Here is a 12987-nt window from a genome sequence, read left to right as displayed (position 1 = left end):
ATTTGGTAACACACAACACTGTACAATATTGGCTGAGACAGAATCGCAATCAGAAAAACGGATTTCTGACATTTTAAACAACGCTGGTAATGTATTTTGTGTGAAAGGAGTAATTATCATAGCAGCCTAGCTAGCCGAGGCAGGCTATTTAGCACTAGCACCAGCACTACTGCTCCCGGCCAGCGCGCATCAAGGTAATCTCACTGACCTGAAACATTTGACAGGTCATTGGCAGGGTCTGCTGCTGCTACGGTATCACTGGATGTTGGTTTAGAAAAATAATTTCTAATGTCCAAGGTAATGTTTGTTACACACCCTGATGGTACTTTAACAAGACTGCTGAGACACGTGAATGTTTAGAAAACGTCACGTTGTCCTGGCAACCGTTCTAAACAACCGAACGAGAGATGGCATTTTCCATTGCTTCCATGTGTTGTTTCTTTCAAAATTAAAATAAATCAATTTCAAGAGGTGAAAATCACTACCAGTCGAAACATGAGGGAACATGTCAGGGTTGTCATAACTTCAAAAGCTTAAAAAAGATCCGGGGCTTTTGACGTGAGATTCGGGGCTTCAGTCCCGAAAGCCACCCCCAAGCTCCGCGCATGGGCGTCGTCACTTATATCGATAGACTCCTACGCAGATTAGAGAAACAAAAGAAATCTCACTTATGGGGAAACTGGATCCCTGTTATTGCTGAAAAAGAATGTATAGCTACGTCCAAATGGCCAATATTTCATATTATAGCCTACAAAAATCTGAATTCCTGCTGTATCTCAATAAAACCTATGTGCATACAAATCATTAGGTTACAACTCCAATCTTGGATCCAACTGTATTCTGTGTTTATTTAAGTGAGTGAGACAACATAAAAAAAGGTTCTATCCCTCACTTTTGTGATTAACCCAGGTAACACACCACAACATATCCTTGCCATCTTGCCGTATCTATGCTGTTCCATCCCTTGTCTATGCTTTCTGCCCCCTGGTTATGTGCCCATCACCTGTTACAATGCCCAGAAACCTGTGCATAGTGAACTGTGGCCTTCCCCCTGCAGATGATGAAAAGCTCAGCGATCCTGAGCCTGTACTATTGTTAACGTCACAAAGAGGCAATCGGGGGCCTGTTTGAGGCATGGGAATCAGCAGAATGGTCTTCGCTAGTGGCTGGATTTCAGCTTCTGATGAAGGGCAAATTGCCAACAGACAAATCTTTTTAAAAGTACCAATATTAATTATAAGTAAATTATAAGTTAAATGGAAGTAGCTTGAATAAGCTTCCACCCCAATTACGTTATTTCTATTTTTATGTCATTGCTGACATTTATACAAATAACTTTCCCGCCAATAATTTCAATTTGAATTAGAATTTGAGCAAGAGCAGAAATGAGAAATAGAGAGCAACTGAGAGACCGCCCCAGTTGTAGCAGTAGTAGTAGTAGTAGCCTTATAGTATTAATAGTAGCAGTAATAGTAATAACAGTGTTACATTTCTAAATGGCCTTTGCTTGGAGGGCAGACCCTCCCCTTTTTTGGACATGTGAGACATGTCTGGTGTTAACCCAGTAGATTAGTGTGTTAATCTATGCTACAGGATTAGGAAGAGCTACTCTGTCTAGGAGTGGCTTCCTCTAGCGCAATGTTTTTCCTGTGTCTTCCAGTTTGAGTGCTTCTGTACATCTACAGGTATGGTTTATTGGTTATGATCAAATAGTAAGGCCCTCCTCCTTGTGTGTGTGTGTGTATGTGTGTGTGTGAGAGCTGCTGCCCCTACTGGGTTGGCTATAGTCAGGACACTAGCTATCTAATGGTCGATCTGGATTGCAGTATGCTACCAAGCAACCCGGTTGTTGTTTGTTGTTTGAGGACACTGCGACCAACGGTGACTTACCTTGAAAGGCAGTAAATGACAAAAACTGAATATAGAAAATGATCATTTGATCAAATACATAATTACAACATAACCACAATAACAAATGCATGATATGACTTGGATTTGAACCATGATGGTTTGTGTTATTAAAGTCCCATTCAATCGGACCAATGGCTCCACCCAAACGCCCGGGCACCCTGGTGCTGTCGGAGCTGCTATGCCAGAGGAAGCTGCTGCTGATGGCGGCTCTGGTAGCCTGGCTGGTCCTCTTCCACCTGCTGGTCAACGTCTGGCTGCTCTGCGTCTTCACCAGCCTGCTGGTGGTCCTGGGGGGCTGGCTGGGCTCCCGGGCTGCCCTTGACGCCAACAGCCTCCTGCACCTGGAGCACTTTCTGCCCCTGGGCAAGTCCCAGCCGTCGCTGCCCTCGGTGGACGACGAGCAGCGGCTCAACCACGAGATCCACAGCGCCGTGCGCAAGGCGGTGCGGGACTTTGTCTCGTCCTGGTACCGCACCCTGCTGCCCGACTCACTGGACGGGGAGTTTGAGCGGCAGGTGCGCGCCACCATGCTGGAGTCGGTGACGGAGCTGAAGGAGCGCGCCCAGCGGCTGGACCGCAAGGCACTGGTGCAGAGGCTGCTGGAGCTGTGCGGCGGCCACCTGCAGAGCTACATGGCGGCCAGGAAGATGCAGGAGGAGGCAGGGGAGGGAGCCAGGGAGCCAGGGAGCCTGTGGCGGCTGTACAGCCAGGCCAACCGCGCGCCTCACCCCAGCCTGCGGAGCGCGGCGGCCGAGGCCAGCTACTCCCGCGCGCTGGTCAACGTGGCGCTGCACGTGCTGGTGCCCTACCCCCACATGGAGTCCCCCACCGGGGGGTACATGGTGTCGGAGCTCATCACCTGCAACGTGCTGCTGTCGGTCATCGGCCGCATGTCGGACCCCGACTGGCTCTACCAGACCATCGTGGACGTCTTCACCAAGTCCAGGGAGCCCCAGCAGGACAGCGAGGCGGTGGACGGTCTCTACAGGAGAGCGGGGCAGCACGAGTCCTGGGCCACCTGCTGCTCGCTCTCCTCCGATCGAAGCGGCCCCTCCTTCAGCCTCTCCGACACGGATGACCCCGAGGTCTCCAACAGCCCCGCCCGCCGCCGGGACCCGTCGCCGGGCAGCATGGTCAGCCTGCTGAGCGCCGAGAACGCGGAGGTCTACCGCACGGGACTCTCGCCCTCGCGCGCCAATCGCCTCTACGCCGAGTCCGACCAGTCATCGGAGTCCAAAGTGTTCCCGGCGGAGTGGCTGACCCAGAGCGAGTCAGAGGAGGAGGAGGAGGGATTCTGCGACTGCGCTCCTCCCGCCAATTTCTGCAATGTGAGGGCCCTCAGGGACGAGGAGGCCCCCGGCTGCTTCCCGCCCCTGCGGGGCCAGGGGCCCAAGCCGATGGGGTCACCGGAGGTCTCTCATTGGCCAGCGGGGATTGGTCAAGAACCCCCTCCCGCCTCTCCCCCGAGAGGGTTGGGTCTGCCCCAGCTCCACTACACCTTTGAGGTCCCCAACCGCAGCATCGTAACACACATTAGCATCCAGAATGTACAAATCACCGGCACCAGCACAGCCAAAGAGCAACGAGGCAGCAGCAGCCACCCCTACACGCTCTACATCGTGAAGGTACGACCCTCGTCTCCATGGCCATAGCCCACGTTCAGATACGTGCTGATTCACGTGCTGGTGATGAGTGTTTTTCTCTGCCTGCTCCGTCCGTCCGACAGTACGAGGCCGTGGTGGACTCTGAGTGCCAGAGTCTTTTGCAGCCCGCGACCCCGCACACGACCTCGCACACGGTCAACCGCCGTTACAGCGAGTTCCTCAACTTACAGACCCGTCTGGAAGAGAGGCCGGAACTCAAGAAGTTCATCAAAAGTACATTAGCTTAAGAGCCTCTGAAAGCTAATCTCCGTTGTTCCAAACAGAGTTTAGATACACTAAGGGTGTTTAAACAATACTCCATAGTGTCATACAAAGAAAAGACAAATAAAGGGTGTTAAGAACAATACTCCATAGTTTCATATAATGAATTGACAAACTTAATAGTATTACAAACAATACTCCATAGTTTCAAATAAAGAATAGACAAACTTAAAAGTGGTGCAAACAATACTCATCTAAAGCAAAGCCTTTAAAACAATGCTACATAGTTTTGTATAAAGTACACAAAACAGTATCAGAGTCTTTAAAAGACCATACACCGTAGTTTCATAAAAAGAACAGATACTCTGCCTCAGGGCCTAGTTTAATAATATACATCTCTGGTTGTGTCAGTGTTCTTTTTCGTTTTATTCTTCATTTAAGATATCAAAGGCCCTAAGAAACTGTTCCCGGACCTCCCGTTCGGCAACGCTGACCTCGACAAGGCAGAGAGTCGGAAAGGCCAGCTGGATACATTCCTCAAAGTGAGGGAGAATTTAATAATCATGCATGTCTTACTTCCTGTGTGGACGTGTCATGTATCCTGAGTTGGTTCCTTCCCCCTATAGCAACTCTGCAGCATCCCTGAGACGGCCAACAGCGAGGACATGCGGGAGTTCCTGGCTCTCCACACAGACTGCGGGGGGTCCTTTGACAAAAGGCCCTTGGTCAAATCTAGAATCGATAAGGTGAGAGCTAATGGATGGAAATGTAGCAGCATCCGTAGTTGTGTTAGAAGTAGTAATTAATACGTTAACTGCTGAACTAAAATAACTCATTCATTAACAAAACTATAATAATAATGATATAATAAATAACGAATATGTAATTAATAATAACATGCACATATCAATTATTTAATGTGTATAACCTATTCATTAAATACATTATTTGTAATGTCTTCAATTAATTCTATCACATCTCTGAATGCTACCTTTGAGCGGGTAGCACGGAAACCTTTTTGTAGTGCTAAAGACAGACCGTCAGACAAGATGTCGATCAGAGTCTGCCAGCCATTGGACTTAATCACGACAGATACTTGTTCTACAATCATTATAAAATAACTCCCTCATCTCCCCCTGCCCTTTGAGATGGTGGTGAATGCTCTGGACACGCTGAAGACGGCGTTCCCCCGCTGCGAGCCCCCCAGCCCCACCGAGGACCTGGAGGGGGACGCGGACGGAAGGACGGTGGACAACAGAAAATACAGTTTACAGTTGAGTGTTGGAAATCAGTGTTTGTGTTTATGGCATCAACAGTGTACATGTAAATGCTGCCTGTATTTCTGTGGTTTCAGACCCAATTTGGTTGGAGATACACTAAAGCCAGGGCTCATTTATTTGTCCGCCTGTCTACCTGTTTCTCTATCGGCCTTGTGGGTTCATCCTTTTGTTCACATATTTGTTTATCTGTATGTTGTGATGTATCAGGAGGTTGCGCTTCCCCAGTAAAATCTCCCCTACTCTCAACATCCCTGAGTTGCAACCTAAAGTGTCCTACTGCTTCAGCGAAGGCTGCACTGTGAGTTGACAAACTAATCTACCTTCAGATTTTTTCATTTGTGATTTGAACTTCATGCTGTGAGAAAAGCCAAAATCGTGTTCATTGTCTGATTGCTGTTGACATGGTGCTGAGGGGTGCTGGGGGGGAAGCCATGTGCATCGTAAAGAGAGAGAGAGAGAGAGAGAGAGAGAGAGAGAGAGAGAGAGAGAGAGAGAGAGAGAGAGAGAGAGAGTGAGAGAGAGTGAGAGAGAGAGAGAGAGAGAGAGAGAGAGAGAGAGAGAGAGAGAGAGAGAGAGAGAGAGAGAGAGAGAGAGAGAGAGAGAGAGAGAGAGAGAGAGAGAGAGAGAGAGAGAGAGAGAGAGAGAGAGAGAATTTGAAGAGAGAACGGGAGTTCTTTCAATTACTGTTGTCGTCCTCTCTGGCGTCCTACCCGAGGCAGGTCCTGAACGGTCTGTCCCTGGCCGGGCTGGAGCGCTTCACCCAGGAGCAGGAGAGGCTGGTGTGTACGCCCAGAGAGACCAGAGCGAACAGCCGTCCCAGGAGCAGGAGCACAGAGGACCTCAGCATCCGCCGGACCTCAGTGAAGCCCCGCGGAACAGGTTCATCATCGTCTGATCCTTATTTAAAACTTGTTGAGCATTGTTATCTAGGGTTCTTGATGCACTATATGTCTTCTCTATGTTCTATTTTCTAAAGAAAATGTGTGTGTGCTGTGTGTGCTGTGTGTGTGTGTGTGTTGTGTGTGTGTGTTGTGTGTGTGTGCGTGTGCGTGTGCGTGTGCGTGTGCGTGTGCGTGTGTGTGTGTGTGTGTGTGCGTGTCAGACACTGCGGTGGCGGATGTGGTGCTGAACATCATGTGTCTGCTGATGGAGGACAACTGGAGCTGGCTGTGCACAGAGAACGTCCAGAAGGCCATACGCCTGCTGTTCGGCACCTTCATCGAGAGGTCTGGTACTTTTTCATTTATGTTTTCTGAAATAAAAAGTTCATTGTTCATCCACATGTTTGAGCAATTAGAATTTTACGTATTTGTATAATTGTAGTTTAATATCTAATACTGTGCAACGCAGTGAAAAATAGAGCCTTGGAAGTCCGCCAGGTGTCACTGTTGCGCTAATAAAAAACGTGCTTAAAATGAAAAGCGTTTTTATACTCCCTGCTTTTTTCTGACTTTCTGACACATTTGACCGCAGTTGCCAAGAAGTGCAAATCTTTTAACACCAGAACCGATTATTATACCCTGTGTTTTTTTAAAAAAAGTAATTTTAAACTGGCGTTCATGAACATTTCTGACTTTGAATCGACATTGACCTTCTCTGGTGTTCTCCGATTAAATTAGTGAGGGGTACGTAAAACACTTAAGTAGTCAGACACGTCAAAAAGAAAATATAAAAATATGTATGTATGTATATATATATATATATATATATATATATATATATATATATATATATATATATATATATATATATGTATGGAATTATTATATAAGAACATTCTTTACACCAAAATAATACGAGTGTACTCACAACAAGTGATCAAGTAGGCTCACCACGTTTTAAGTTCTTCAAGTTGAAACCATAGACTGCAGATCATTTAAACTTAAAAGGAGTAGTACAGCCATGAACACTAGGTTGAAGAGGAACCAGCCTGCTAGGCACGGTTAACTGAGCCGATTTGGTCTGGCAGCGGGGAGACCAGATACAGCCGATGCTTCTAGGTTTTCACATGCTAGCTTCTGCGATGGCTGCAAAGTGAAACGGTCACCAACGTATTGGCATCTACTCGGTTTCTGTCTTTCAGTAATGGTTTTTAGTTTCCACCTGAAAGCAAGGGGTAGTGGATTGAAATCCAACAAGGAAAAACTGATATTCTGAGTTCTAGAATGAACAACAATTTACCAATTGAGTGCTCCCAGCCGTTGTTACAAAGGGTGGCATGTTGTACACGTGTAGCAAATAATAAAGCCTGGCATACATATCGTTATCAGTTAATTCATTCATTAAATTTATAACAATTTACAGAATGTCGCGAGAATTTAAACGCTGTCAAAGTGTATAATACCACTCTAATAACACATCTAGAAGACACACAAACATATCCTATTGTAGACACAGATATCCTCTAATGTATTGTGTACTTTCCTTTTCCCCGTGCGGGCGGTAGGTGGCTGGATGTGGCCGTGGCGCGCCTAACCAGCGCACCCTGCTGGGTGCTCTACCTGCAGGTGCTGCAGGAGGCCGTGTGGCCCGGCGGCACGCTGCCGGCCCAGCCGCGCCCCGAGCGCAGCGCTTCCCAGAGGCTCCACACCAAACAGCAGTGTCTGGAATGCCTCGTTCAGCTGCTCCCGGGTGTGTGTGTGTGTGTGTGTGTGTGTGTGTGTGTGTGTGTGTGTGTGAGTGTGTGTGTGTGTGTGTGTGTGTGTGCGTGTGTGTGTGTGTGTGTGTGTGTGCGCGCGCGCGTGCGTGCGTGTTTGTGTGTGTGCCGACGCGTCAAAGTCAAACAGGTCGTTTTTAATTGGCCGCTTTTTTCGTTTTTGTTTATTGGACTATTATTATGGGCGAATTTACCTGGAAATATATATGTTTTTTGTTAAGCTCATGTGCTTATTATTCTATGATACATTATACATTAATCATTTGGCATTTGATTCATGGTTTGTTCTTAAATTTGGAATCAGGCTCATTGATTGTTATAACACACATCTAGGAATAACATTTATTATGGAGTGAATTGATTTCAATATATATATGTTTGAATATGTCTAAACCTCTGTCACTATGTGTGTGTGTGTGTGTGTGTGTGTGTGTGTGTGTGTGTGTGTGTGTGTGTGTGTGTGTGTGTGTGTGTGTGGTGAACAGAGATCATCAGAGACATGCTGGGAAACGAGAAGTACAGACTGAGCTTGGAGACCATGCTGGAGTCTCTCCAGGACCACCAGATCAACAAGTGAGAAACACTGATGTCCTTTCACCAAGTACAGGACTATCGTCTCTCAAGGCATTCAGCAGGCACCTTTATCCAAAGCAGTGAATTTTAGATAGCTGTCAGTAACGAGCAGGTTAGGGAGTGTTATGCCTGCAGTTATCGAGACCACTGGTTCTCTCCCAGTCTAGCGTCAGGACCGACATGTGTCATTGGTCGATCAATATTGCAGTTATCAGCAATGTCTTTATGTACCGTACTGTTATAACATGGAACGAACAAAAAATCACAACAATTTGGGCTAAACTCAATTAACTATTAAGCCATTGAAACATAAATTAATATTAAAACATTAGTTTATTCATGGGATTCACTCTGAAGATTAAGTTTTGGCATATGCTCTGCGATTCACCAAGAAAGCCATCACGAACCGGCCATGGCCTCAAACCCAACCGTTGAGAATCGCTGCTTCAGAGTGCAGACATTGGTTATCTCGGAGTCAAACGGTCCCTTAAAACTAGAGCATCCTGACCCATTCATGAATATGATGTTGTTACTTATACGTGATTATGGATTATGAGGTGTGTGATTCTAGCCCATCTATGTTGTCACTGTGCAGACACCTGGTGTACTGCGTCTGTGACCTGTTGATGGAGTTCCTGATCCCAGAGTCCTCAGACGAGTCCTTCCGATGGTCTCTCCTCAACAGCCTGCCCAACTACAGTGCGAGGGAGGCGCATTCGTTGTAGGCACCAGGTGGCAGTCCTCCGTCCTGGGTGGAGGTGGGTTGAGCCAGATTGAAGCCAGACAGCTCATTGGACCAATCAGAACTGTTAGGAGGCGGACCTCCAATCTCGGCTCTCGACAGCCTTTATGCAAACAATCAATAACAATGGATGGCGTTGATTGTGTTGATTGTACACCACCGATGAAGCCAGAGCGCTGACGGCAGACTGCGGGCGCGTTCCAAAATCATTCCCTACGTCCGGTTGCTTGTTCCTGGTACCTCCATGGAGACGAGGGGGAAGTCGCTAGTGGTCAAGCAGAAGGAAAAGGATCAGTCTGGAGATGAGACGGCTGCTTTAGATTTATTAAAGACTCATCGACTGTCCTGGGCCAATCACAACCTCCAGACTTGCTTTTCGGTGTATGCCTAATGACGGAGTTGTAATATCGTATTTACTTGATGTGTAGAATACACTGATATATACTCTGACCTAAGCTGCTTCGGCGGAGGCACTAAGCAGCTTCTCCAGCTTACTGTGTTCTAGGATAGAGGATAAGATCGGGCAATTTCGGAACCGAAAAGAAGAGCGACTATCGGAGGCCGCGCCCATGGAGAAGAGCTATGTTAGTTCTTTAACTCATGATCACTTATCACCACTGGACTATTGTTACAACAGAGCACTATCACTGCTATACATTTCATTGATATATTCCCCTTGTGGCTAGCTGTTGCTATGGAAAATATACGTTATACATAAATTGTTATGATTCAGGGATGCTTAGAGTAAAGTTTACTCTTTTAAGTTATAGAATAAATGCACCTCTGCATCTATGTATACCAGACCTCCTCCTCAGACTGTTTTGAGTACTCAGGATAAGTGCCTGGAGGTGTTGTTTCCAACAGTTCAGCGCTCGTTAAAATATGTTGTGGGTTTTATGGCTTGTTTACTCCAAGAATTTGGAATTGTGGCATTACCTTATTGTGTTACGAGGGCGGTTTGTTTGAAATCCTAAAACCCTGTATCACTTTACTGTTAGCCTAGTATAATGTCTGGCAAACAAAGAGAAACATACTGCATTCTGTGTTATCATATTCACCCCCAGCGTGGCGAGGAGGAGCGTTTAGAGCAACGGCGGGGGAATGATTGCTTCCAGGTCCTCACCCAATGCCAAAGAGAGAATATAAACGATGTGTCAGCCAACATCAGAGTGGCTGTATATTACACAGAGTAGGGCGGTGATTAAAATCAGCTCCAAGTGGCCAGACTGTTGGTCAGCATCGACATGTCGTAGCCGTCATCCTTGGACTGAGTAATGTAAGCCCGATGGAATACACGCACGCTTCCCGATCTTAGTTGGGCTTAGATGTCCGGGAATGCAACACTTGCGATATTTCCTCAATTTCTTTGTGAAACGTTGGCAAATCGTAGACAACCTGACGCAATCGGGACACAGATAAAACTAGATGGGCCTTGAGGCTTAGCAATAGTGATTGAGCCTGAGTTGAATTAAGTTTAATTTGATCATTTTATCCTCACACATGCATGCATGCACGCACACACACACACTCATGTTCACACACACATGCACATACACATTTAAACACACACACACACACAAAAATTTGCTAACTCACCCCACACTCATATACACATAAGGCGACACACACACAAACACACACACACACACACACACACACACACACACACACACACACACACACACCAAATACAAAATATTGTGGTCAACTCCTCATAACATAATACTCATGTTTTACATTTGCTGTATATTTTTGAGTGGTGCATTAAGAGTTATGGTAGGACCCTTCTTTACAAAGCTCATCAACTGTGGTGCAGCCAAACGTCCAACAGAGGGAAATCTAGACCTATTTAATGTGTACTGACTTAAAAAAATGGAGAGTAGAGTTTATGTCTAACTGTGACAGCTGAGGATGACAACCTGAGTTTCATAATTTGAATTGATCACTCCCATCTATTTTCACGGTGTGTTTTATGACCTTTACACGTCCTATTGACGCCAACAACATCATCATCGTAACCTCTTGCTATTGTTCTTTCAGTCACTTTGAAGACAAACAACGCCTTTTGGGGCGTACGTTGAAGTGCTTTAAACAACGCAACTCTTCACACCCAACAAGAGGGGAAACACTTGAAATACACTCAGCATGAGATCATCATAACATGTTTTTTGTAACAGGATGTTACAAAAAGAAAATCCTTTTTGCCTTATCCCTTGAGTAAACCTTAAAATATTGGACACTTTGCTGTTGAATGAAAAAATTGTTTAATTTTTACACTATCTCCCAATACTTGTCATCTGTTATAAAAAAATACGATGACAGCGAGTGTTGTATTCCAAACATTAGGCCTAAAGTTGTTAGGCCTAACATCATCACTGGTGTGCGGTCTGGTCTGCACATAACGAGGAGGAGAACTTGTCTACCTATTGGGAATTTACACATTACAACATTTATGCAGCAAGCAATTAGGGACAAAACAGTTCTACTCTTGTAGACGTGTCAGGACAGTTACAATAATACAAATGTGCATTGCGATGCAAAACCACGGTGAACCTTCGGAGACCTTTTGTCAGGGTCAGAGGTCCCCAAGCGGTGGACGATCTCCAGAAGAGAGAGAGTGACTGATGACTCAGACCACAGTCCCCGGGCCAGGTGAGCAGGAGGTACGCACCCCCACCTTCCTGTGTTGTGACTTATCCGCATGTTGACCTTACCTTCCACGGCAACATGCTAACGCTGCGCTGTAGGCCCTCAGTATGATGACTCTCCATTAGCATCAATGCTAACATGCTAACGCTGCGCTGTAGGCCCTCAGTATGATGACTCTATTAGCTTCAACGCTAACATGCTAACGCTGCGCTGTGGGCCATCAGTATGATGACTCTCCATTAGCTTCAACGCTAACATGCTAACGCTGTGCTGTAGGCCATCAGTTTGATGACTCTCCATTAGCATCAACGCTAACATGCTAACGCTGCGCTGTAGGCCATCAGTTTGATGACTCTCCATTAGCTTCAATGCTAACATGCTAACGCTGCGCTGTAGGCCATCAGTATGATGACTCTCCATTAGCTTCAACGGTAACATGCTAACGCTGCACTGTAGGCCATCAGTATGATGACTCTCCAGTACCTTCAACGCTAATTGCTACAATACACTGCATGCCATCACTATGTTGATATGATGTGCTACATGCTATCATATTTGTATAATGCATGAGGATAATACTGCAGGGACAGGATAATGTAGTGGCCAGGTTCTTCAACTCTCAGCCAGAAGGTTGTGGGTTCTATCACTGTCCTCTGTCTACCTGTAGGGACCCATGAGCAAGGGGCCTAACCCGAACCTGTTACTTCAGTGTGACAATTACATGACCAAACCAATAAATATCTCAAGTGATATAAAGCTGTTTAGCTGTGCTGTCAGACTTGGACCTAGTTATTGTGTCACCTCTTCCTCTGCTCTTACTTAAAGGGGACAGGGCGGGGTCTCCTCAAGGTGGGGGGTAACGTAGTGCTTGGACAGAATCACATTGTGTAAGAGAAACGTGCGCTTGTGTTTTCGCCAACACTTTGGCTATCCGGGTTGTTGTTTCTTTCCCTTTTCCTTTTTTTCCCCGAAGCAGACAGCTGGTCGTAGGTCATCGAGGCGGGCTGTCAGAATACCTTGAAGGCCTCGCAGTACATCTGCACAAGAGCACAAACAGCGGCGAGTGACAGAGAGTGAGGGAGTCGAGTAATAGCTAACAGATTCAATTACACAGCCTTGATGCACATCAGGTCAGGCTCTCCAAGCGGAGCGGCGGCCAGGACATGTTTCTGACTGGGGACTGTAGCTCTCAGGCCTCGGCCGAGGTTGTTGTAGCGCAGACCGTAGGCTGTTGTTGACGGTCGTTATTGTTCATAAATCAAGTTACCTGCTATGATCCTTGTGAATTCTCTGTTTCAGCTCACAGCGGGG

General features: G+C 46.4%; 1 protein-coding gene across 1 annotated transcript; it reads left to right on the top strand.

The window, feature by feature from the left end:
• Positions 1–2042: 2042 nt before the first annotated feature.
• snx19a (sorting nexin 19a) lies at positions 2043–9010 on the top strand (the record flags this gene model as incomplete). Its single annotated transcript, XM_079738592.1, has 11 exons — positions 2043–3536; positions 3638–3788; positions 4218–4318; positions 4403–4522; positions 4925–5049; positions 5264–5354; positions 5776–5935; positions 6159–6282; positions 7503–7687; positions 8198–8285; positions 8881–9010. The coding sequence occupies 11 exons, from the start codon at positions 2043–2045 to the stop codon at positions 9008–9010; spliced, it is 2769 nt and encodes a 922-aa protein (XP_079594718.1).
• Between the last annotated feature and the right edge of the window lie 3977 nt (positions 9011–12987).

This window comes from Pollachius pollachius, assembly GCF_949987615.1.
Source record: "Pollachius pollachius genome assembly, chromosome: 6".
Taxonomy (NCBI): domain Eukaryota; kingdom Metazoa; phylum Chordata; class Actinopteri; order Gadiformes; family Gadidae; genus Pollachius; species Pollachius pollachius.
Note: the sequence above shows the minus strand (reverse complement) of the source record. Positions and strands in the feature narration are given on the sequence as shown.